This window comes from Ascaphus truei, chromosome 1, assembly GCF_040206685.1.
Source record: "Ascaphus truei isolate aAscTru1 chromosome 1, aAscTru1.hap1, whole genome shotgun sequence".
NCBI lineage: Eukaryota > Metazoa > Chordata > Amphibia > Anura > Ascaphidae > Ascaphus > Ascaphus truei.
In genome coordinates this window covers 84519190-84545360 of record NC_134483.1, presented here as the reverse complement: position 1 = coordinate 84545360, position 26171 = coordinate 84519190, and the positions used below count along the sequence as shown (strand labels likewise).

Below are 26171 nucleotides of genomic sequence, written 5' to 3'. Positions count from 1 at the left end.
TCCAAAGGTAATATATATATATATATATATATATATATATATATATATATATATATATATATATATATATATATATATATATATATACTAGCTGAGAGACCCGGCGTTGCCCGTGAGTTAAATTTCACGATTATATATATATATATATATAGTAAACAAGGACAAATGGTAAAAAGATAGGTGTTTATCCCATAGGTATTGGTATATATATATATATATATATATATATATATATATATATATATATATATATATATATATATAGGTATATATATATATATATATATATATATATATATATATAGGTATATATATGTATATAGGTATATATATATATAGGTATATATATATATATATGTATATGTATATATATATATATATATATATATATATATATATTCCGCAGCACTCACAAATAGAAAAAGGTTATTTAATCTCAGTAAATCATCAGGCAGTCAGATAAGCTCCAGAGCGACGTAAATTTAGACCACAAGGTCTTTTCTCAAGCTCTGTCCACAGATATATATATATATATATATATATATATATATATACAGCTTAACCCCGTTATAGTGCAATCCTCTACAACGCGGATCCGCTTATAAAGCGGCCTTAGCGTGGCTCCTGTTTTTTTTGTTGTTGCAAACTTTAATAACGCATCACGGGTACCTTCTGTAAGATGGTTGGTAGAGAGTTCATCAATAGCTGACACAGACACACAAACACACACACACATATATATATATATATATATATATATATATATATATATATATATATATACAGTGGTTGACAAATCACCAAAAAATCTACTCGCCGAACAAAAAAATCTACTCGCCACCTAGTACCACACGTGTGCTGCTTGGGCCAATAGGAGCTCGCCACGATGTTAAATCCACTCGCCCGGGGCGTGCAAATGTATAGGTTTGTCAAACACTGTATATATATATGTATATATATATATATATATATATATATATATATATATATATATATATATATATATATATATATATATATAATTCACAATGTCATAATCCATCCTCCCAGTAGTTGAGGTGGTGCAGAAAAAAATACACTATAAAAATACCTACATTTTAGTAATGCCATATATAGAATAAAATATATATATAAATAGATTCTGTTCATACAAGACTATATATACACTGAGCACCAAACCTCTACATTCCTCACAGACAGTTAACATTTTTTAAAGTAATGGCTAACATGAGAACCAAAATATATGCATGGAGCTAATCACATATATTTTGTCTGAGCACAACAGGGTACAGTGTTCCCAGTATGTTCTGTTTGACTCCGGTCAAGTACCTTCTATTACCAGCTTCACAGTATTTACAGAGCCCAACTAATGTCCCAGACCATCCCTTAACATGAGACAACTGAAACCCACATGGTATCTATGATCAAATATCCAATTTATAGATTGTTGCATGTATCTCTGCTTTCATGAGATCATTGACTCTTAATCACTCACAGTGTATAGTGCTCCTGTGACAGCCTCTTAATTAGCGTCTTCCACCATCTTGCATCAGATGTTCCTCTCCTCTGGCGTCACAGCTACGACACACACACCCTCCCCCCTCCCCCCTAGATTACATGCCTTGGGGTAATTCAACCTGGTGTCTTGATTAAAAGTAAGGAAAGGTTTTATAGCCCCAGCCACATGCTGCGAAATATCAGTGTGGACCTTAATAGACTATTGTTCCTTGCTGTTTTATAGCTGAGCATATGGAGGTGACCTCTTTGATCAGAGTGGTTTTCAGGGTATTTATGATCAAAAGTTTGTGGGAGCCACAACTGATTTGATAGCAAAACTATATTCATTGTGTCTATGTTCTTTAATAGCATTTCTATCTCACTTACACACACACACACACACACACACACACACACACACACACACACACACACACACACACACACACACACACACACACACACACACACACACACACACACCCTCCCTGTACCTCCGCCTGGGGGGAGAAGAGAGGGGGGGGGGGCAACTCAGACAGAGACAGCTGACATCCCGGCTTCTCCAGACTATGTGAGATCCTGCCCCCATTCCCCCCCACTCTCAGACTCACCAGCTTCTCCTGCACTGCACACAGACGAGCTGCTGCAAAAGGTCAGTCCTACGTGGGGGTGCTGCTGCGACGCCGGCTTTAGGGATAGCTGAGAGTTATCCCAGCTCTCCCCCTCCGGTTGACGTGGAACCCCTGATCGCGACGGCCATTTTTTTTAAATCACGGTCGCGGTTATAGCGCGGTCTCATTATGTGGACCCCGAGCACCGCGTTATAGCGGGGTTCAGCTGTATAAATTAGTGTTAAAAGGAGTGCTACTGAGTGTGGCCAAATTTATAAAAGAAAAGACAGAAAAGCCCAATGCTACATCCAATGTGACAAAAATACACAGTGAAATACTTATATATTCTCTTAAAGCTGCAGTTCAGGCAATATCCTACATGTGTGTTTTTTTAAATAAATTAGTTCTGTAGTAAGAAAAAATAATTTTAGCATTTTCTGTTTAAAAATCAACAACTTTGAAAGACCAATTTTCTTGTATTCTATTTTAACAAGCATGCTTGTTCCTATAGCAACGATTTACATTCCCCATATTTAAAGATGTCGCCAAACTTTGCCGATCAATAGACGGAGAACGAATTGACCGGCAGCTATGCACTTCTTTAGGTAATTAGAGATTGCCCACATGAAACTATTGAAGTAAAAAAATAAATTTAAAAAAAAAGACTGAACTGCAGCTTTAAATAAGGGTAATTTACTGTATATACTGTAGGTCATCCACCAATACCCTATATTTACATGCAGTTCTGTGGTTCCAAATCAAACATAGGCTACTATTCAATATGAAGTAAAGGGGATTCATTTTTAATAGGGTCCACTGTGAGAAACCTAAATGAATTCCTAAATTAAATTTACACTTCTCATGAGAAAATATCCTGAAAATACTTAAATTAAGGCAATTTTGGAGCTAAAGTGACAGAAATATCATTATTTTCATTGTGTGTCTCTCTTAGTATTTATGCAGCAAGTTATTGCTACAATTGTTACCCCATGTTCATCAATTTGCAATTTGGGGAGTGTCAATGGGAGGAGGTGTTACATGACGGGAAGAGTTACATGATGCTCATAATATAATGGAAAATATCATATTCTTCGTAACCTTCTCACCTCTTACTAGTGTCAGAAAATCTTCCAAGTGTGAGGTGGCATACTGTACATTTCTGTTTATTCATCACCCCTTGTATCATCAGACTAAACATCTATGGGAATACGTATTAAAAATCTCCCATCTGCAAAGCTGCGGCAAAACAAATACTAGGGAGGTTTAGGATCAGAGTCTCGCAGCTGAAAAAACATGGCAAAACAGGAGCAAAAAGACGACTCCAGATTTACAGTAGCAAAAAAAACAATAGCTTTCAGTGAGTTATTTTTGTTTGATAAATCTAGAGCCGTTTATTTGCAGTGGTTCCCCCTAGGAGACTTGGATCTGAATATCCAAAGTAGATGAATTGAAAACAAATGATCTCAGGGTAGAGGTAACGGTAGATTTAAACCTTTCCTGAAGTACTGTACATAACATCACCTTGTCCTCAAAGCGGGATAGGTCATCTACGATTGCTTAGAAATCAAAAAGACAAAATAATTCATAATGTAAAAGTGTTTACTGAAGGAATAAAAAAGTATAAAACTCACATATTAAGCCGTGATTATACGTAAAAATGCGCATGCGGCGCCAAAACAAGTAGCATAAATCCACTTGAAGTGCTCATACCGATGAGGATGGTCGTGGTGCGCCATACTGCAAAGCAGACGGCTGGGGAAGAGACTTCAAAATGTGTTTTTCTCTTGCGATGGCCGTGTCACGTGAGTGTTTCAGCCAATGAGGGCGAACCGCTCAAGGCCACGCCTCCAAGCCTCCTCTGCCCTGTCTCCCCGGCATTTTAGAGGAAGATCTCGATGTGGCAACATGCGTTTTGGATTTACCGTTGGGTTTTGGATTGAAACAAAGAAGATAGAAGATAGAAGAAAAGAATGACAGAAGAAGATAGAAGACGGTGAAAGAAGATGAAAGAAAGAAGATTTTTGTACCTAATGCTGATCTTCACGGTGGATGGAGACGGATTGCGGGTGATGACGTCGCAGGTCAAGAGCTTCCTGATACGCCGGGATTCGGAGGGTGAAGACTTCTAAAGGTAAGATAAATATTGAATATATGTAAATGTCTTTTTTCAGGTTTTCTTATTGTATTTATTTATTTTTATGTTTTTGATTAATACATTAGCAGTCAATGGGCAATCTGTGCCAATTTAGGGTACAGATAAATACAGTGGCAGGCAATGCATTTTTTGGCAAATGCTTGTTTTGAATTGTTATTTTTTCTATTTCTGTTTATTGTTTTGATTAAATTGTGTGGAATTTGGATGGCTTCTTTTTAGTACATTTTAAAGTTGCTTAGTGGTTTTAATTAATTAATGATTTAATTGATTTGTTGGCTAGTGCTTTTATTTATTTATTTAATTGATTTGTTGGCTAGTGCTTTTATTTATTGAATTGGTTGGATAGGTGTTTATTTAATTTTATTCTTATGTTTTGGAATAACTTAATTTTAATTATTTTGCTGTCTTGGTGATAGATACATTTTATTCATGTGTACCATTAGGCTTTTTATTTATTTTATTGTTGGGGTGTTTAGGTGCTTGCAAATTTCTTTTATTATTGTGTATTTTTGGCCTTAATGATTTGTATTAGGTTAACCTTTGAGTGCTATAGTGGCTTATCATGCCCATATTATATCCATATAATATCCATATGTGGATAATAGTACAGTAATTTTGCCCATTTATGTACTGTATGTGTTGGGGGGGGGGGTTGTTGGGGGTAGAGGAGGTGGGTATTAGAGTTGTTGTGTTTTTGAATGTTTGTGTGTAGCGAGGATGGGTGACGTTGGTATTTGGCCCTTGGTGGGTGTTTATACTTACTGCAGTGGTGCGCAAAGTGGGGGGGCGCAGGATTTTTTTGAGGGGGCGCTTGCAGAGGCCCTGCGCTTTTCCCCGAGGCATTAATATTAAATGCCAGGGGATCGCGTGAGGCCTCTGCCACAAACTTACCGGGGCTCAGACGCGTTGGTGTGACGCGTCACCATGGCAACACGGTGTTAAATGACGCCGTGGTGTAATGCGGAGTGACGTCACACCGCTGTCTCAATGGTAACGGGGTCACGTGACCCTGCGGCATCATTTGACGCCGCCGAGCGAGGTGAGGGGGCGCAAAAGCTAGGGGGAGCAGGTAGGGGGCGCAGCTCCAAAATATTGTGCTCCCCTGACCTACAAGATGGGTAGCGGGAGGGGTTAACCCCTTCATTATCTTAGCGGTATTAACCGCAATGGCAATGAAGGGGTTAACTTCACCCGCAAACCCCAGCAAGGCCTAAACAACCACCAAGGGCCAAATACCACCTTCCCCCACCTCCGCTACCCACAATAAACATGACACTGGTAAAAACCCCTTCATTGCCTTAGCGGTTAGCCACTTATCGAGGCTTTCTCAATAGCAGTAGGTATTTTGGCCAAAAAGGCCTCAATAAGTGGGCTATCGAGGCTACTAGTGAAAAAAGGAAAGGGGAATAAACCCCAAGTGTCCTATGCTCTAAAAAGTGTATATGACTGTTTGTGTATAAGCAACCTCTGGCATATATGTAGAAAAGTAGGCAATGTTGCTGCAGGATAAACAACTGAATAATGAGGTAATAAGGAGGGTAAATAGCAGACTAAACCAGGGTGGGGGGCTAGTATGCAGGGAATAGATAGAGGCAAGAGGAGAAGCAACCGTGGAAGCCTCCCTCATGAACTCACGGCAGTCTACAGCCTGCTGCCCTTACCCGACCCGTGTCTTCACTGCCCGTCCTGTAAACCTGTCTCCGCTCCACGAACACTCCACGAGGCTACTAGAATAGGCCACTTAGACTCACAAACGTAGGTGAGTCAATAGCATTGGGATGGATAAAGGTCTCCCCGAGACTCCGTTAGGTGTAGTTGTGGTGTCGGTGTTCTCCCGGTGCTCCGTTTCCGCTTGATCTCTGACATCCCACCAGTCCTGCAGCTCCTCAGTATACACTCAGCGGGGCAATTGGAGGGACTGAGACCATGAGGCAGCACCGAGGATTCCGAACAGCAAGTCTAGGAGACCTGCTGAGTGACAACAGGGGAGCTGCGGGAGGTCGGAGCTGAAGCGCCAAACTGAGCGCTGGGAGAACGCCGACACCACAACTACACCTAAACGGAGGCTCGATGACCGTTATCCATCCCAATGCTATTGAATCACTTACTGTATGCTTGTGAGTCTTAATATGTGAGTTTTATACCTTTTTATTAATTCTGTAAACAGCTTTATACTATGGATTCTTCTCTCTTTTTCATCTCTAAGCAATGGTAGACAACATTGAAGATGAGGTGATGTTATCTACTTCAGGAAAGGTTTAAATCTACCTTTACCCCTACCCTGAGATCATTCACACCCAATTCTGCTTTGGATATTCTTTTACAGAGTTTTGGATCGACTGCACACTTAGAGCTGCGTCCAATCGCAGGGCTGTATAGTATTACCTATATTTCTCTGAGACGTATTTGAGAACTTTAAAGGTGTGAAGACTCTTTGCGCTGTAACTCTGTATTACTATATCATTATCTGTGAAATCGAACACGTTGTTCCGGGTGCATTTTTGAATAGACAGTCTGGCTTCCAACTGTTGGCAGTGATTTACGATTTATGATTTTCCAAAACACTAATCCCTCTCAAATTCTGGCCGGACGTTAAGGCAGCTTTCCCTGGATTAGAAAATCACTGGCTCTTTTCCATTTAGTGTATGACCATAAGTCCTTCTCCAAATGTTAAGAGAATGCTTACAAATTTATAGATAACCATGATTTTGTAGATGCATATATTTATTACCTTGAACATTTCCCATATGTTCCAGTAACAATGATCTTCTGTCTTCTTCATCTATGTTACAGTACAGTAATAAAAACATTTTTCCAGTTTAAAGCGGCAGTCCAAGCTGCCGTTTTTTTTCCCTTCTCCCCTTTAATATGTGGATCAATACAATCCACACAATGATAAGTAATTCGCTTAGTTGCCAATCGATCCGTTCCCCTGTGATCTATCGACGAAGATTCGGCTCGGGGGTTTACTAAATGGTGCAGCAGAAGAGGACCAAAGATGTAAAGTTCTGTGAGGAAGATCATGTGACCAGGCAGTCACTAGATACAAATGGTGCACTGCTAGAGTGGGCATGGCTCAAAAAGGGGTGTGCCAGAGCCTGTTTCAGAAAAGGAAGGGGATGTGACTTTGTAAATGGTTGCTATAGAAATAAAAAATGCTTTCAGAGTTGTTTAAAAAAAATGCTATAAGTATTTTCTCATAGTACAGAACTGATTTATTTAAAAAAAAAAAAAAGCACACATATAGGATATTGCTTGGCCTGCAGCTTGAGAAGCCGATTATAGAACTGTTGACACACAATCACCCTATTACTAACATAACTCCATGTCATCATGAGAGTGGAGTTCATGAATGGATTTCCCAGTTCTAACTTTATACAGAAATGCTGAAATATTGTAACACAGAATTATCTTTGATTAGAGTAAGAAATGTATTGAAATTTCATGATAACGTAATTAGATTGGTAGTACTGACTTTCACATGCAAGTTAATAGCTGTCACGGAGGGTTATACACTAAACATTTAATCCAGGTTCTAATAATGCTTCACTTCAATTACGTTACCCCAGTAACGAACATTTAATAAATAGGCTACACTGAATCCTTATCCTGTGGTTATCAGTGAGTAAAGACACCGACTCTGGCATGGAGTTTGAAGCAGGGGAAACTGGTTCAATTCCTGGTGTCGGTTCCTTGTGACCTTGGGCAAGTCACTTTGCCTCCCTGTGTCTGCAAAATGTCTCTGTAAAGCGCTACGTAAAACTAGCAGCGCTATACAAGAACAAACTATTATTACTTAAAAAGGGAAATATCAAAATAAGAAGCACGCATCCTTATAACTGCATACATGTTACATGTACTGTATTTGATACTGCTGTTTACAATATGCTGTACCAGGAGCCCTTGCATTCACTAGCACTGTTTAGAATTTGGCTTCTCTCCTTGGCCTGTTTTCAATTCCAAAAATCATCAATAGATTTGTTTTTTATTTCAAGCTCTTACTGTTTTGGCCCCTGGGGCATGTGTATCAAGGCAAAAGGGGGGCAATTCTGGAACAGAAACCCCCTATGTAGCAAGTAGGATATTTTTTTTGGTACATACGGTGCAGTTCGTTTTGCCCCAGAATTGCACCCCTTTTGCCCTGATACATACAGTATGCCTGCCTGCCTTTAGTGCTTCCTATTGTATTCTCTTCTTTAAGCAGTGTTGGGGAGATACATCAATGAAAAGAAAAGCATTTCGGTCTGAGTGCGCACAGCTCAGGAAACCTGATAATATAAGTTACTGACACTTGAGCCTGATTTGCAGGGACTTTTTCGACACCTCACACCTGTCGGAGTTTCTTCCACACGTTGTGTAATGTGTTCCCGATAAAGAATAAGTTAGGAATACGTTGAAACACAAAAAATGGAGTAATTCTTCAGCTGGTTTTTACTAATTGCTAAGATGCCATACCACTCATATAAAGAGACAAAGAGAATTCAAAGCAGTTATAGTCTCCTCATACATGGGAGTGGCAGACATTTAGCAACTTGTGTTTGGATAGAGTGATACATCTATGACTCATACCAGTGTCTGATAGGAGGATAGAAATGGCATCTCCTCATTTAAAATAGTATCGTGTGTAAAGAATGTGGATGTTAATATAGTGGGATGTCTTAGCAGAGAAAGTAAATGACTGCTGCCCAAGACCAGTGCCCCGTGTGCGAAAAAGAAAAGTACCAACCGGAGACAGACACCAAACAAGAGCTTTACAGAAAAAGTTTCTTAAAGAGACAGTCACCCACATCCTTTCATTCCTAACTCCTCCCACTGATATTCCTCAAATCAAAGGCTGAAGCATATGGAGCAAAAGTGAAGCAAAGCACCGTCATACATTGACGCTAAGAGACAAGGTAGAAATGTCAGCACAGTATAGATGTCAAGTTTACTCCATGGTTAAATTAATACATACTGTATATTCCTTCATTTTTCGTTTGGTAAAGCGCCGAGTACAAGATCAGCTCTACATATAAATAGAAAATGCAAAGTTGTAAGAATTTGTACACCTTCAGAAATGTAAGAAACGGAAATAATGCATGTTTGTGCGAGATGAACCCTTTCATTACCACCCAGAAAAGATGCACCTATCATCTTGTTTAGTACCAGAGACATGTGAAACTCATTGCAGGTCAATGTGTTACAAGCTTCTTTATTTCTTAAGAGTATTACCCTCTGCACTTCAGGGGCTGCTTGGAATTCATTGCAGCCCCTCAGGCAGAGACAGAGTTTGACAGCTTGAGGTTACCGTTGGTACATCCACTGGCGGATTTTCCATTAGGCCCGTTAGGCCTGGCCCTACGGCAGCAAAATGTGGAGGCGGTATACAGAGGCCCCGCTCTCCTCACCACTGACTGCCAGAGGAGGGCACGGGGCCTCTGTAAAGGTCTCCTACCTTTTCGAAGCCCTCCTTCCGCAGCATCGCGGCGAGAAATGACACTGCGACACCATATGGCGACGCATTACCATGACAACGTGACATCACATGGCGTTGCGTAGTGATGGAAACGCGTCGTCATACAACGTTGTGGCGTCATTTGATGCCACGACTCTGCAGAAGAAGGAGGGAGAGGCGCTGCAACATTTTCATTCCGGCACCGGGTACATCACAATAAATCCCCCTTGTGTGTGCATTAGAACTGAGTCAGCATTCCAATGACATTACTAACATGACGTCTCATTCTCAGCTCCTTCTACGCCTGTAATCAAGACAGAGGAGTGCACAGTGTGTTGGGATACTGCTATCATCCGATGGAGCACAGCAAATCCTGATGCCACAGAGTCATTTACACTGGAGTGGTGTAAGCAGTACTCATCTGAAGGCGAGGGCCTGAGGTACCTTCCACATAGAAAATGCACCTCCCCCTGCAGGGTTAACCTTCACATGCAGCAATCTATGTTTTTAATGACAACAGGAAGCCGCTGGCGGCTATCCAGGAAGCAAGCAGCTTTATCTTATATAAAGTTGCAATTACAATAAATTCAGGGAATCTCATTTTTTGGGGGCTGATGCTGTTCTATACTAGGAGGCCCACTCATTTGAATAGAAAACGGGGGGCATGTCGGTAAAATAAATGTGTTCTTGATAGGGGTATTGGTGTATTAGAAGTATACACTTATGGCACTGACAATCAAGGCAAAGTGTTGCTAAATACAGCTCTACAACAATGGCAAAAGAATTTGAAACTGCCTCCATATACATACTTTGTAAATAGTTCATGACCGCAACCCAGTATTCCCACTCATGAAATCCTACAGTATATTGATGGATGTTTGGCTGAGGCATTCATAAATCAGTCATTGAGTAATGCCCTCGGTTTCTGGATATCCCTAAAGGACTAAGCATTGGATTCCATGGAGATTACCAAGTGCTGCAACAATTATCAACTGTCATGGGAGACAGGTAGGCTCCAAGATGTTAACTACTTTCATTTCAGATCCATCTCTGGAGTCAAAGATCATCAGCTGAAGGTCACATTGCAACCGAGTGAGAATTATTTCTTCTATGTGAGAGCTGCTAACGCCTTTGGGTCAAGTGAACAGAGTGAAGCTGCCCTTATATCAACCAAAGGTAGGAGGTCCAATCCATGCGTGGTTCTCCCAACACTTCATCTCTGTTTCTATTTTATTTTGACAGAAGAATCACATTGATAGCAAGGGCAGCATTGGGTAAGGTACAGTAGAACAATTCCCTACCAAAGAGCTGGCAAGTTCTCTATTTCTATCTGCAGGTCAGATTTTAAACCTGGTCTAATAGCAAGTGCCTTAAATGACCAGTTTATGTTTGGGGATCATACCAACTCCTCTCGAAAATCAACACACAGCAGTGTGCAAGAATGACAAGTGTTACCGGTACAACTCCTAATGTCTACTATGAACTATCCCCGTTCTAATAGATTGCTACGCTTATTATTTTACACTTGGTTTTTCCAACAATGGCCCCTTGTTGCTTCTCCATTCTTCCAATATAATAACAAGTTGCTAACACATAGTAAATTGTTCATGAACGATTGTCAACTATGTGTGAACGCCTTCTCACCATATTGAGATCCTTTGGCCTAGATCCACGAGGTCTGTTATTGACTGAACTAGTTGTTAACCCAAGTTAACACCTCGTTAAGTGCTAACGGTTATCTTTGAAGCTCACTAAGGCAGTGTTAAGTGCTGTTTTGGGCTAGAAAGGGCATTGTGTTAACTATAACTGCCGTTAGTGCTAATGTTATGCAGGACAGGTGTTCCCTGTAACAACGCCCATCCACAGAGTTAAAACTCCAGTCCTGGGGCCCAGGAAATCTGTTGGCGACCCTGTAAATAAATAACTTGGGACTGAAGCAAAGAAGAGTCTAAGCCTATGCTAATGAGATATACAATGGTCTTTGTTTTTGCATATAATTAGCTGGGTAGATATGCATTAACCTCAGGGAAAACAACATACATTAATGATTTTGACATCTCGTTATTAGCACTGAGTGGATCTGGGACGTTAAGTTCTCAACCTTTGTGGCAATAACAATGACAGAGAGTAGCATACAGTGGAGTATGCCTACTTATGCTGCATCAATCAGAAGCAAAAACAAGTAACGCTGCTCCCTTACTCCGGGAATTCCTGCAGCAGTGTAGTATAGTAATAGTATAATAATAGTATGAATAAGGAGTGCGCACTAACAAATTCCTTAGTAATTACATCTTTATTGGCATAAAGTTGGCACAATAAAGATGTAATTACTAAGGAAATATACAGTGCCCACTCCTCATACCTACTACTGCAAAGGAAAGAAACAGGTGAGAAAATATATTGCCGGGGATGTCCTGGGTTGCCAGGTCTACTGTCCATGTGTATCGTCTTGTGGAACTGAGGCAACATTTGTAGGAGCTGCACACAGGTCAGGAGAAGCAGAGCAGAAACCCTAGAGCTGGAACAGGTAGAACAGACTATCCTTATTCACGCTGAAATACTGAGATCATTGAATAGTTTTCATGAAGTTTACAGTATGTTCTTTTGCCATTTTTGTTGTTGTTGCAGGCACTAGATTTCACTTACTGAGGGACACCGCACATCCAGCTATGGTGATATCGCCCGGTGGAACTGTAATCAGTATTACGGAACAAAATATGATTACTGGGTTGGTATCGGCATTCTGCGAAATGTAAACTTTTACGCAGCACATATTATTCTTTGCTGCGCTGCTTCGCATTACTCGTGTCAGTGAGAAGTTTGGGGTGTGATTGTGGTCAGGGTAGGGATGTCTGTGCCGGCAGCTAAGGAGTTAAGTCATAAAACATGACGGCGGCCCCCTTCCCTGACAGGGGGTGCTGCAACGCAGAGCAATGCATTGCAAGCACCCACTGGCAGCAAAGGGGTTAACACTGCTAGCAATCATTTCATGTTACCAAGGGTTCCCTTGTTATTGGAACTCAAAAATAGGCTGCCCCTGTAGTGAGTTAAAAAGTAACGAGAAGACTCCCTGGTACGGCAGCAGTGAGGACAGTCACAGACTGCTGAGCTCCAGTGAGCTTCGCTCTGCAAAGCAAAATCTCGCTGAAAAAAAAGCACGAAAAACGTAGCAAGGGAGTAATCCCCATATAAAGTAGATGACTACTTACTGACGTCTTGTGAGAAAAGACAAAGGGGCCTATGCAGAGAGCAGCGCTATTTCAAAACTCACCATTTTTTGGAGAAATTCGCGCAGAAAACAGCAGAAAATGGCGAGTTACGAAAAACGCGCCAATTTTTTTTTTCTATTTCTAAAACTCGCCTCGCGGCTGGCGAGAACCTCCATCTTGCCAGTTTTAAAAATATCCTAATGCAGAGAGGCGCGAACGGCATCTAGCGGCTGTTCGCGCCAATAAAATGGCGCGATTGTCTCCTTTTTGCCTCGCCAGGAAAAGTTGGCAAGAAGCTGCCGCTCGCGGCCATAGGAAAGGGGAAAAAAAGGCGCAATTTTTTTTTAACACATTTCTGCAGCGCGCATCTCGCCAATTTAAACTCGCCACACGCATTCATGTTAAACATAGCAGAATTCGCACATTTCTGCATATGGAGAATAAAACTCTCCAAAAAAGCTACTTTTTTATTAAACTCGCCAATTTTAAAATTCGCTGCTCTCTGCATAGGCCCCAAAGTGGATTTATTACAGAAGACAAATGAAACCGGAACAATGTTTTAGGCCCTACATGGACCTTCCTTCCCTGAAGAAAGGTCCATGTAGGACTTTAAACGTTGTTGCTGTTTCCGTTGCCTTCCACAATAAATCCACTTTGACTTTTCTCACGTCTGTAAGTAGTCATCTACTTTATATGGGGATTACTCACTTGTTACTTTTTATGTATGTTGTGTTGGCGACACAGATGGTTTTTGTCCCGTACGTGGTTGAATTAAAATCTAGTGAACTGTGCAGTTTATCAGGTTCATGTATTTGCCCAGTAGCCTCAGAGACACTGCGACTCTGGGTGGGACTTCTGCACTGCTGAGTTATGTGGAAGTTAATGGGCTTGTCAGCCTTGTAAACAAAATATTATTTGCAGGTTGGAATAGCTCGGGATAACATGGGGATTAAAAATAGATGTTGTTTTGCGTGAGAACACATACTGTGGCCTCCTGACATTTTAAGATCCTGTAAGGAGTCCAGTTTTCTCCTATACAGTTACTAGATCTGTACAGGGAGGAGGGGTGGTGTAGGTGTTGGCTAAAGATGTGTGAAAAGTGAGCACACCTCCGCAAACATAGCGACATTTAGTGGGGGGAGGGAGACTGCTAGCTGACATCAGCTTTCCACATCTCAAGTGTTGGCTTTTTGCACGGAAACTTATAGTTGAATTCCAGCAAGCCACTATATCTCACTGCAACTTACACACCTAACCTCTAGATATTGTATTATTCTACTATGTTAAATATTGAACTGACATTGTTCTCAGCCCTGCAGAGAATAAATATGAGACGGGTGCAGAAATGTTAGAATGTGCACAATGATTATTAATATGTTTCCAACCACCAGAGTCTAATATACAGGAAGTGTAGAACAAACTCTGCAGCATGTACTGTAAGCAGGGATTGTGGAGAACTGCTTTTTATGAGCAAGTTAAACATATTATAAGATATGTCAAACTGCTTGTAGAGTGTGTATATAAACCACACTAACTCTTGGCATGTGGGAAAAAATAAGAATGTGCAGCATAAACATTTCAGCAAAATCATATAAACAAAAAGCTGAAACCATAATAACTTTATAAACTGTAGCACAATACAATACACTAACAATGATTCATTTATATATTTATATATAGTGTTCGACAAATCACCCAAAAATCTACTCGCCCAACCAAAAAATCTACTCGCCACCTAGTCCCGTCCCCAACTCTTCCCCTAGTCCCGCCCCCAACCCCGCTTTAAAATAAAATATATAAATAAAATACATTTAATAAATTCCTAGTCAGAACAACATTCGTTTTTGACAAATGTATTTATTGTATTACATTATACTACAATTAGTCGTGTGTGTGTGTGTGTGTGTGTGTGTCAATGTCGGATCTAGAAATAAAAGCCAGATGTGAATGACTAGTTTCCTGAACCCCTTAACCAGTGTCTGGACGTCGGCGCTTCACAGAGAGAGACAGAGAGAGACAGACAGACAGACACACACCCACACACACACAGAGAGCGGCACACCCACACAGAGAGAAAGAGAGACACACAGAGAAAGAGACACACAGAGAAAGAGAGAGAATGAGAGACACACACACTGAGAGAATGAGAGACAAAGAGAGAGTGCGACAGAGAGAGTGCGACAGAGAGAGGGAGAGGGTGACAGAGAGAGGGAGAGGGCGACACAGGGAGGGAGAGGGCGACACAGGGAGAGATTGGGGTGAGGGGGGGGGTGGATGGCCCGATGGGAGGGGGTGGTGGATGGCCCGATGGGAGGGGGTGGTGGATGGCCGATGCGAGGGGGGGCGGATGGCCCGATGGGAGGGAGGGGGGGGCGGATGGCCCGATGGGAGGGAGGGGGGGTGACAGATGGCCCTGCAGGGGCCTGAGGCAGACAAGCGTGAAAGGGGCTGGCTGGCGGAAGGGGGAGGAGTGGAAGAGCTGAGGAGGGAAAGTTGCTGAGAGGCGGGGGAGGAGCGAAGGCAGTGATCAGAGAGCTGGCTTTTTTTTTTCTCCAGCGCGAGTGCGGGAAAAACAGCAGCGCGAGCGCGGGAAATTTAAAAAATACACGTGTGCTGCTTGTGCCAATATTTACTCGCCCGGGGGTTAAATCCACCCGCCCCGGGCGAGTAAATGTATATAATTGTCGAACACTGTATATATATATATAGTCATGTGAGGAAAAAAGTACACCCTCTTTGAATTCCATGGTTTTACATATCAGGACATAATAACAATCATCTGTTCCTTAAAATTAGGTAAATACAACCTCAGATGAACAACAACACATGACATATTACACTGTGTCATGATTTATTTAACAAAAATAAAGCCAAAATGGAGAAGCCATGTGTGAAAAACTAAGTACACCTTATGATTCAATAGCTTGTAGAACCACCTTTAGCAGCAATAACTTGAAGTAATCGTTTTCTGTATGACTTTATCAGTTTCTCACATCATTGTGGAGGAATTTTGTCCCACTCTTCTTTACAACGTTGCTTCAGTTCATTGAGGTTTGTGGGCATTTGTTTATGCACAGCTCTCTTAAGGTCCAGCCACAGCATTTCAATCGGGTTGAGGTGTGAACTTTGACTGGGCCATTGCAACACCTTGATTATTTTCTTTTTCAGCCATTCTCTTTTAGATTTGCTGGTGTGCTTGGGATCATTGTCCTGTTGCATGACCCAATTTCGGCCAAGCTTTAGCTGTCGGACAGATGGCCTCACATTTGACTCTAGAATACTTTGGTATACAGAGGAGTTCATGGTCGACTCAATGACTACAAGGTTCCCAGGTCCTGTGGCTGCAAAAACAAGCCCAAATAATCACCCCTCCACCACCGTGCTTGACAGTTGGTATGAGGTGTTTGTGCTGATATGCTGTGTTTGGTTTTCGCCAAACGTGGCGCTGTGCATTATGGCCAAACATCTCCACTTTGGTCTTGTCTGTCCAAAGGACATTGTTCCAGAAGTCTTGTGGTTTGTTCAGATGCAACTTTGCAAACCTAAGCCGTTCTGCCATGTTCTTTTTAGAGAGAAGAGGCTTTCTCCTGGCAACCCTTCCAAAGAAACCATACTTGTTCAGTCTGTTTCTAATTGTAGTCATGAACTTTAATATTTAACATGCTAACTGATGCCTGTAGAGGCTGAAATGTGACTCTTGGGTATTTTGCAATTTCTCTGAGCATTGCACGGTCTGACCTTGGGATGAATTTGCTGGGATGTCCACTTCTGGGAAGACTGGCAACTGTCTTGAATGTTTTCCACTTTTGAATAATCTTTCTCACTGTAGAATGATGGACTTTAAATTGTTTGGAAATGGCCTTATAACCCTTCCCAGATTGATGGGCAGCAACAATTGCTTCTCTAAGATCATTGCTAATGTCTTTCCTCCTTGGCATTGTGTTAACACACACCTGAATGCTCCAGACCAGCAAACTGCTAAAACTTTAGCTTTTATAGAGGTGGTCACACTTGCTGATTATCAATTAATCAAGGGCATTTGATTAGCAGCACCTGTCTGCTACTTAGCATCTCAATTCCTATGTAAGCAGTAAGGGTGTACTTAGTTTTTCACACATAGCTTCTCCATTTTGGTTTTATTTTTGTTAAATAAATCATGACACGGTGTAATATGTCATGTGTTGTTGTTCACCTGAGGTTGTATTTACCTAATTTTTAGACCTGCTAAGGGACAGCTGATTGTTATTATGTCCTGATATGTAAAACCATGGAATTCAAAGAGGGTGTACTTTCTTTTTCACATGACTGTATATACCACACACACATCAGGGTAGTTCTTTACAAATGTCTTCCTTTTTCTGTGACACAAATTCAGCCAAGTCTGAAGTGGCCGATATCTCTCTTAAATTGCACCAAATGTAACAAGCTGTTACTTACATGTGACACAACTGTAAGCAAATATGCTGTGCACTTGTGCAGTGCAAAACACACTTTTCTTTGCCTTTATACATATGACCACTATAAACGTAAACCCCTTGTGTGCCAGTGCATTGCAGGCCACTCTGGCACACGAGGGGTTAATGCACATAATAGTAGCCTGCATGAGTATTAGGACTTGTAAAAAAATAAAAAAATGATGATGATTCCTAATTGCAAACTTGTATAATAAATGTCTTGTATATAGGATTCCGTTGGTGCTGGGGGAGCTGCTGCCTGCCCGCGGACAGCATTACTGGGAGATAATGGTTTCTGGATGTAAAGCATACAGCGTTGGCGCAACGTTTCAGCCCTCACAAGAAGAACATCCTGTGGCACAGGACAGCACTTCATGGTGTATGCAATGCTGCAGTACCCCGGCAAGGTAATCACAAGCCTGTCAGGCCTTCCACACATGTAGAGAGGGGTAATATATTTAGAGTATAGAAAACCATATTATTCGCTAAACTTGGCTATTTGCATCTAGGAAGGTGACAAATGCAGATCTGTAGAAGGAGAACGCACAGAAGCCTCCAATAGTGCATTAAAAGATGCTGTTAACAATATTTGTAAAAAAAAACTGTGGTAATTAAACTCCAGTTTTGTGAGGTTTATCACAAGCCTCAAAGTGTACCCAGGTGCTCCTCTCCCTCAGCGTACTGTTTCGATTACTCCTTCGGTGTCAGAGACGTGACAGGGATGCAGAGTCTTACATGGGGGAAGAAGATAACAGCGCACCAGGAGAGCTCCGGATCTTTGGTTCCTACGCGTTCCACAGGAACCTATACCTGCCGTCTCAGGGAATTAGAGTATCAAACTGATGCTCCATGGGTACTATATATAGTGATTCCAAATAACCGTCTTAAGTAGTTAAATTTTATCACTATGAATTTGTGTAATAATAATACCAGGCATGGCATAATACCTAATGAAATGTGCTATACAGACCAATCACTAATTTAATATACCACATCAAAACAGTATGCCAATGATAATACATTTGAAAATTGACAATGAAGAAGAATAAACATTAAATAATAAAACATATGTTTATTTATATGTGAAAATTAGTGTAAGTTTACAACTGCATGAAGGTAAAGTAGGTGTATGCTCACAAAAGTTATCCGTTGCTTAATGACTATATCATTTTCCTATTCTTTATACAATTATCATATTGTGATTCTAAAAGGTAGAAAATAATTACAAAAAAATCCTATGAGTATAATGGGATAAGGGAGATGATCGCTGAGCGATGCTCTAGATATTAAATCAAGTCACAGGTGTATTTGTTTATAACAGTCCATCAAAATTGTCAATACTATTGTCTGTCCAGGAGATAGATAGTAGATAGTAGAATCTTGATGTGAGCAATATTATTATAAGCCATATAATCCGTGGGCTAATATATCAGGTAGGGGGAGGGGAAGGAAGTGGGGTGTGGGAGGGGAAGGAAGGGGGGTGGGGGTGTAAAGGCTCCGAGAGACCCACAAAGTGCTGCTCCTCCCAGCTCCACTGCCCCCAAGATTTCCGTGGTCACACCAGGCAAGCAAATGATGTAGAGGAATTACTCACAGCTCCAGGACACTGCTCCGTCTGCGGTATGAAGGAAGTCCTCCTGGCGATGGCGAGCTCCAGGCCGAGGGTAAGTACAAAAAAGAAAAACAAAGACGCCACTGCCGTCCGGTAAGAGAGTAGCTGGACTAAAAATCCGTGTAGAAAATATTTATTGAGGCAGTAAAAACAAACACAGCATCACTCCAAAAATCCTCTAACGCGTTTCATGCCGTGCAGAGGTTTCATTTGTCTCTGATGAAATGCCGGCATGTAACGTGTTAAAGGTTTTTTTGGTACAAAGGTACATAAATTAGAATGTAACAACAAGACTGAAGTGTGGATGTCTTAAATATACTCCCATTCTTCGGTATAAGAAGATTATACCTATTAATACAATAGTTTGAAGGGATTGGGGCACACACTTACCTAGTATAGACCAGACTACTGGAGTGGGTGCAGCTATCTGAGAACCTATAAGGTACTGTACAAAAATAACAATTGTTATGTTAAAGATAAAACGTATGGAATCTAATATAAAACCCCTATGCTCCAAGGCAAAGTGTTCATGGTAGTCCAAAAAAATATTTGATAGCTAAGGCACATTTGTCATGTGGTATACATGTATACAGTGATGATACATAACATGATACACAAATATAATCCTCATTCCACTGGTGCTCCTGTAATTGTAAGTACTGTAGGTGTATAGTATACCTTAGATACAATGGTATTGTTTGAACCAGTGGTTGAAGTGAGTGATCTATATATTCTCACAGTGGTCTCGTTAGAGAGTTGATTCCCGAGATGATTGGTAGTCCTGGCAGGTCATTACGTTGTTTAGGAATATTCGGGAGATTATAACATATTGATACTCTTAAGGTGGTCGTTCTTAAGAAATTTTATTTCTGACTCCATTAGGACTCCTATTTATGTTGCTTTCTCCACTAAGGCTTTGTACTCGATAAGATAGGTGCTGGTAGGGTCTCTATTAAGTGTCTCATACCGGTAGCTATCTTTATCACCCAGTAACCTATGGGCTTCTGCCCTACTGTGTATAACTGTGCCTCTGCCTTTGTCAGCTTGTCAAAACAATAAAATGTCTGTGCCCTCTGCTCCACTTTATAAGTAACCGGTGTGTCATGCATCCAGTAGGAATGAATCGTTGGTTAATACATTGAATACTATATACTGTTTTATGAATAGGTATAATCTTATACCAAAGAATGGAATTTTATTTAGGAAATCCTCACCTGTGTCTTGTTGTTACATTCTAATATATGTACCTTTGTACTGACTTATCTATTTGAGTGATATAAAATAGAAGTGTTTTAACAGTATTTTTTCTGACATGTTAGTTCTCTTATATTCATGGGATGTATTTATTATTATTTTCTACCTTTTTTTAATCACAATATGATAATTATATAAAGAAATGTTAAATTATATACTCATTAAGTAACTAGTAACGTTTGTGTGCATACACCTGCTTTACCTTTATGCATGGAGCATCAGTGTAATACTCCAATTCCCTGAGGAAGCAGCTATAGGTTCCTGTGAAACGCGTAGGAACAGAGGAAAGGAAGAACCAAAGATCCCGGAGCTCTCCTGGTGCACTGTCATCTTCTTCCCCCTGTAAGACTCTATATCTCCGACACCAGAGAAGTGATCTGACAGTACAGGATGCCGAGAGGCACGGACACACCCAAGGTGTCTGAACGGAGATAATCATAACACTACGCTGAGGGAGAGGAGCACCAGGGTACACTTTGAGTCTTGTTATTGCCTCACAAATTAATACCACTGTTTTTTTTTTAACAAATATTGTTAACAACATATTTTAATGCACTATTGGAGGCTGCTGTGCACTCGCCTTCTACATATCTTCATTTGAATTACTGGTGCTTGGACCACCTTTGTGAGCAGCAGCCCCCATTCCCTGTAGATTAACTACTATTTTACAGCTTGAAAGACTACTGGATCATTGGGACACTCACTAACCACCTTTCATTAATTCCCTGTACTTTTTTTTTTTTTTTTTTACAAAATACTATCATTTAACCCCTTGTTTGTTTTTCCCCGTTCGTTGCTTATCACAACTTTAGATATTGACAAGCACTCATATATTTTTTTATGCAACAAACGTGACCCTTTGCAACTACAGCCAAAGGTGTGAATGAGGCAGCTACTGCTGATTATTTATTTTAATTTATATCCTTGAAACACGTAATAATTTGTATTTTGTTTTATCCTTTTTTTTTTTTTCAGTTTCTCTTACAAGTTCCTCCACAGTGACGTCCTGAGTGAAGTCCAGCTCACCGAGCCTCCTGTCCGAGTCGGAATTCTTCTGGATTACAAAACTGGGAGACTTTCTTTTTTCAATGTCCAGAAGGGACATGTGCTGTTCACCTTCAGGCACAAGTTTACACAGGCAGCCCACCCTACCTTCGCTCTGGAGACGACTGGGGAGATTCACCTACACACTGGGATAGAACTGCCACAGTTTGCCCGGCGCAACTAACAGCTTGTATCCAATAGCGTGTTCACTGCTTGCTGAAAAGTCATCAATAAAGGGGTCCATGTATCAAGGCAAAAATGAAGCAATTCTGGGGCAAAAACATTTAAACAGGTTTTTTACTTTGATACCTAGAGTGCCGTTAATTTGCCCCAGCGTTGCTCCACTTTTGCCTTGACACATAACCGCATAGTGTTTACTTTGACAAAATAATTGCTCCACCAGAAAACAATGTGTAGGGAGATTGTGGAAATAGTGGAATTAGGCATAAATCTCGTAGAGAAAGAGGAGTTTTTGCTAATAAAACGGCCTCTCGAATGGTTATTTGTATTTTGGTTTCTTTCCTAAAAAGTTTTTATTATTTTTTGTTTTTGTTTTGTTCTTGGCTTTTCTTCTAAATGGAATTGTAGGGGAAGCAGCTAATTATCATAGGAATGAAACACACCGTCAATGCTTCTGAGATAAGTGAGTCTTGCATTTCTGTTTAAGTATGCTTGAATTTACATTTGCCTCACATTTATTCTTTGTTTTTTTTTTGTTAGGGCAAATCGTTAACCGTCCAAATCAATAATGCCCTAAAAACTCTTTGAAGTGTGCACATTAATGTAATTAGCTGCATTAACGGGAAGGCCACCAGTTTAAAACAGGAAATCCAAACACTGTGTTACGCTAGACAGAAGATTGTTAACAGTTGGCATTGAATTAACATTATTAAGCATCGTGTTTTTTTCCCCTGTACTTTGGAAAATACAAATGAAACAGCCACATTGTGAGGAAGCTTTACATCTGTGGCTAAAACACAAAGTCGGGAGCGAAAGGCTTTATTGGTGTATACTTCTAGGCCGTGTTTTCAAAATGGCACTCAGTTCTGACTGGTAGCAAAGCAAAGGTGGTATCTTAGGACAACATCTTTAACCTGTTGAGTGCTGGGGAAGTTGCCCTGCCATGTATTTTAAGGCTTCTCCAGTGCTGAAGACATACAGTAGAACTGTAATATTCTGTAAGTTGTTTTTTTTAAACTAGGTTTTAGCAATGTACTGAAGTGTATACATTAATCACATGGTTATAGCTGTTTATATGTCTAACTGATGTTCAGTTATTCCCTCACAGTATTGCATATTCATACTGTACAAGCAAACATACCTTTTGTAGGATGGCAACTGTTCTTTTTTTTCTAGTTTGTGAATAAATATGATTTTTTTTTTTAAAGGTATCAATCAGCAACATTTACCTGTTAAACACGTCACTATCCTTAATCCTCTTTCCTCCCAGTTGGTACTGCTTCTGTAATGTGCTTTTTACTACAGTAAATAAAGAAGCCCCAGATGCATGTCCAATATGACAAATTATTTAGTTCATTTCTACATGTTTTGTCTTCTCATAAGTATGGGTCATTTAGTTCAATCCTTTGGCCAAAACATACAGTATCAAGCCTGCGCCTCTGTCCTGGTTGACCATATCAGCAGGTCCTACGCTACTAATTTTACACTGTGTCCTTGTGTATTTCCTCCACTGGATACAGAGAAGAGGAAACAAAACAATGATATCCAATGGAATGGGATGCGGTAAAATGTAGGAGAGCTATATGTGCTGCTGTATCTGTGAACCACAGTGCAGTTATAACGGATTAAAAAACAGGTGTTCTTTTTTGCTGAAGGACCTACAATACATTGCTATGTATGACCCTCTGGCAGTTAGAAAGGTTAAGGCAGCGGTGCGAAAACTGGGGGGGGAGGGGAGGGACATTTCTAGGGGGGCGCGGCGGTTACAGAGGCCCCGCACTCTTCCCCACGGCATTTAAATTAAATGCTGGGGGAGGCGTGAGGCCTCTGTAACTCACTTACTTGCTGCCAGCCGGGTCTTTGGCGAAGCGTCGCCGTGGCAACACGAGTCAAGTGACACGATGGGGTCACATGACGTCACATGACCCGCGACGTCATTTGACCCAAGCTATTGGGAGAGGGGGGAGCGAATGCTGCGGCTCCCGGGAAGGGGGCCACAGCTCAAGAATTTTGCGCACCCCTAGGTTAAGGGATGCATTGATGATGTGGCTTATAAATAGGGCTTTTGAAATGACTCTGTGTAATACATACTAGTTTTTTTGTACACTTGCATTGACACACATGGTCCAGACACATCTGTGACTACATTTTCTAACCAAGTTAAAAAATGAATCCAACATACAGTACTTTCCATTTATCAGATACACTAGTTTAATGTATTACTTACAATGATTTGTAACGCATAAGTAAGAAAACCCAATGGTTTTTGCGAAGAACATCCTTGATGTAAAGGGACAAAGGCACATCATGGCATGTGGGCCGTGACATGGATACGCATTTTAAATGTGGAATCATTGGGGGCAGCAATAAAAAAAAGTTATTTGCGCTGAAGTGGCCAATATTAGCTTAAAGTTATGGTCCGAGTGATTGCAAAGTAAAACATTTTTAGTGAGTGGGATGAGTGTGGATCACTATGCAGATCATTAATGGAGCTTGAAATAAAGTGGGGCTACATAAATGAAGTTCAACTATCCTTGCTGGTAGGTATACATTTCTGTGGTTTTCTAATATGATGTTACAGGCATAGAAAGTGGTGGTCTTGATCTCCCCAATGCATGTCTTGTTTTACAATTGCTTGTCTAATAATCAGAAATAACACACTGGTATTTTAGCAGAAATCTTTTTAATATTAGTGTAGCTTGAAAATGCAAAGTATTGTACAGACAGATTCTGCAGCTTCTCCGTCTTATATGTTCACTCAAGTTAGGTGTCATCATCCCTCTATTCAAGGTTTTCCTTTTCATTATTTGTCTGTTTTAGAGAGCATTTCTACTTCTTTGAAAGAATGTGTAACTTTATTTGCTATGTCTATATTTCTTCATTTTCCAAAATTGTCAGACTGCGATTGAATAAAAGAGTTTTTCTCTTCTGTCTCATTTGAATTGATTTAAATATATAGACAGTGTCAAATATTTTTCAAAGTTTCCCTTCTCAGTGGCCTATTCTAGTAGCTTCGAGAACTTTATTGCAACATCGGACGTATTGGCATGTTCCTAGCTCATGGGTTAAAAATCTGAGTCCGAGAACAGGCTGACTTGATTAGCCTGCTCACCTAGGTCATTAGAATGTCTTAAAAAGTCTAGCTTAGTCAGGGCTGACAGGAAAGGGGAGCCGGACCAAGTGTCCCGGGTCCAGTGGCTGTGGGGCACCAAGCCGGTGGTGGAAGTTGGACCCAACCAGATGTCGAGCCCAACTTCTTTGTCTGTCTGCCAGTCCTCTGGTTGCTGCCCTCTGGGGAACGAAACGTTGGGCATGTGTGTGCATTTTGGACCCAATAAACCACTTTATGTGATTATCTCTTGTGCTTTGCCAGTATATTGGATTTCTCGACAGAGATATATATATGAAAAAGAAAAAAGAAAACAGGCGCACACCTAGTGCATTAACGTAATAACAAATGTTTATAGACCATTTAAAATCAACAAATGCCCACTCACAAGAGTACAGGTAAAAATAGCGGGTATGAGATTGGCTCTCATGTGCCAGAAGTGCCGTCAGGATAGAGTAATGGCGTCCACTCGCGTCTCTCCTTCGTGTATTCAGGTACCGGAAGTGACGTCTCTCCGAACCGGCGCCCGACACAGGAAGTCCCTCCGGAAAACAGCAACAGCAACACCAGGTTCTTAGTGGCAGCAATAAAATCACGGGGGAGCAGGAACCAATGTTCTTTGACCAGCAGTGGCAAATGATCATGGGCAAGTGATGGCTTCTCACAGACCACGCCCTACGCGTTTCGTCATCTATGATGACTTCATCAGGGGTTACCCATTGGGTGCCCCTCCACAGTATATATAGGGAGGCAATTTGCATACATTAATTAACCAATTAACAAATTCAACGATATACATATGGTACAGATATAATCAGGAAACCACTTATTGTGAGGACCACATTGGAATAGCTGGAAAGTCAGTCTATTAACAGGACATAGATGTATAAATCACACAGGGTTCAGGGTTTTTAAATGATGTTTATACATATTGTAATTAAACCACTATTATTAGTTTTTCTTAAACGGGATAATTGGAGAATTTGAAGGAGTTGGCTTGAATGGAAAAACAGGGGAGAGATAGTATTTAGTTTGCTGTGTGATAAATCTAATCATTATACTCTCTATGAATATATATATAGTGTAATAATAATATATGTAAATATAAAAGTGTCCCTAAATTTTAAAAAACTGAAAATAAAAATAAAAAACAACGAATATTTACTTTGTGATTCATATAATTAACCTATTTGAACTTTTAATAATCAGTAACAGAATTGGTTCAGATTATTCACCCATAGGACAAACAAAAAGTATACTTAGTCTAGAATATGGATTCCATGTGGAGTCAGAGGAGTAGCAGCAGATGGAAATGAATTTGAAGCAAGGACAGAAGAACATCAACGTGGCTAGTACATGTATATTAATATGTCATAATGACTGTAAATATTAAAAATAGATATATACCTAAAAAAGTGTGCAAAACTAATTATATATTGTGATGAATATAAATATTATGTATTATATGTGAAAATTATATGTGAAAAGATATATCTTTACATAGATTTAAATGAACTTAACTTTGAACAGACACATTCGCAGTGGAGATATGAATCTAATAGGGCAAAATTATCGAGATCTATCCAAATTCCCATAATTTGAAAATACAATG

General features: G+C 40.4%; 1 protein-coding gene across 1 annotated transcript in view; it reads left to right on the top strand.

Annotated features, from left to right (window-relative positions):
• The window catches only part of CMYA5 (cardiomyopathy associated 5), a 62274-nt gene extending 37893 nt beyond the window's left edge, over nucleotides 1-24381 (top strand). Inside the window, exons 8-12 of the mRNA XM_075590747.1 lie at nucleotides 9990-10137; nucleotides 10740-10873; nucleotides 12326-12425; nucleotides 17591-17767; nucleotides 21202-24381. Of these exons, the coding sequence (XP_075446862.1) occupies nucleotides 9990-10137; nucleotides 10740-10873; nucleotides 12326-12425; nucleotides 17591-17767; nucleotides 21202-21454 (812 nt within the window). The 3' untranslated portion in view covers nucleotides 21455-24381. The remainder of the gene's footprint in view (nucleotides 1-9989; nucleotides 10138-10739; nucleotides 10874-12325; nucleotides 12426-17590; nucleotides 17768-21201) is intronic.
• The last annotated feature ends 1790 nt before the right edge of the window (nucleotides 24382-26171 follow it).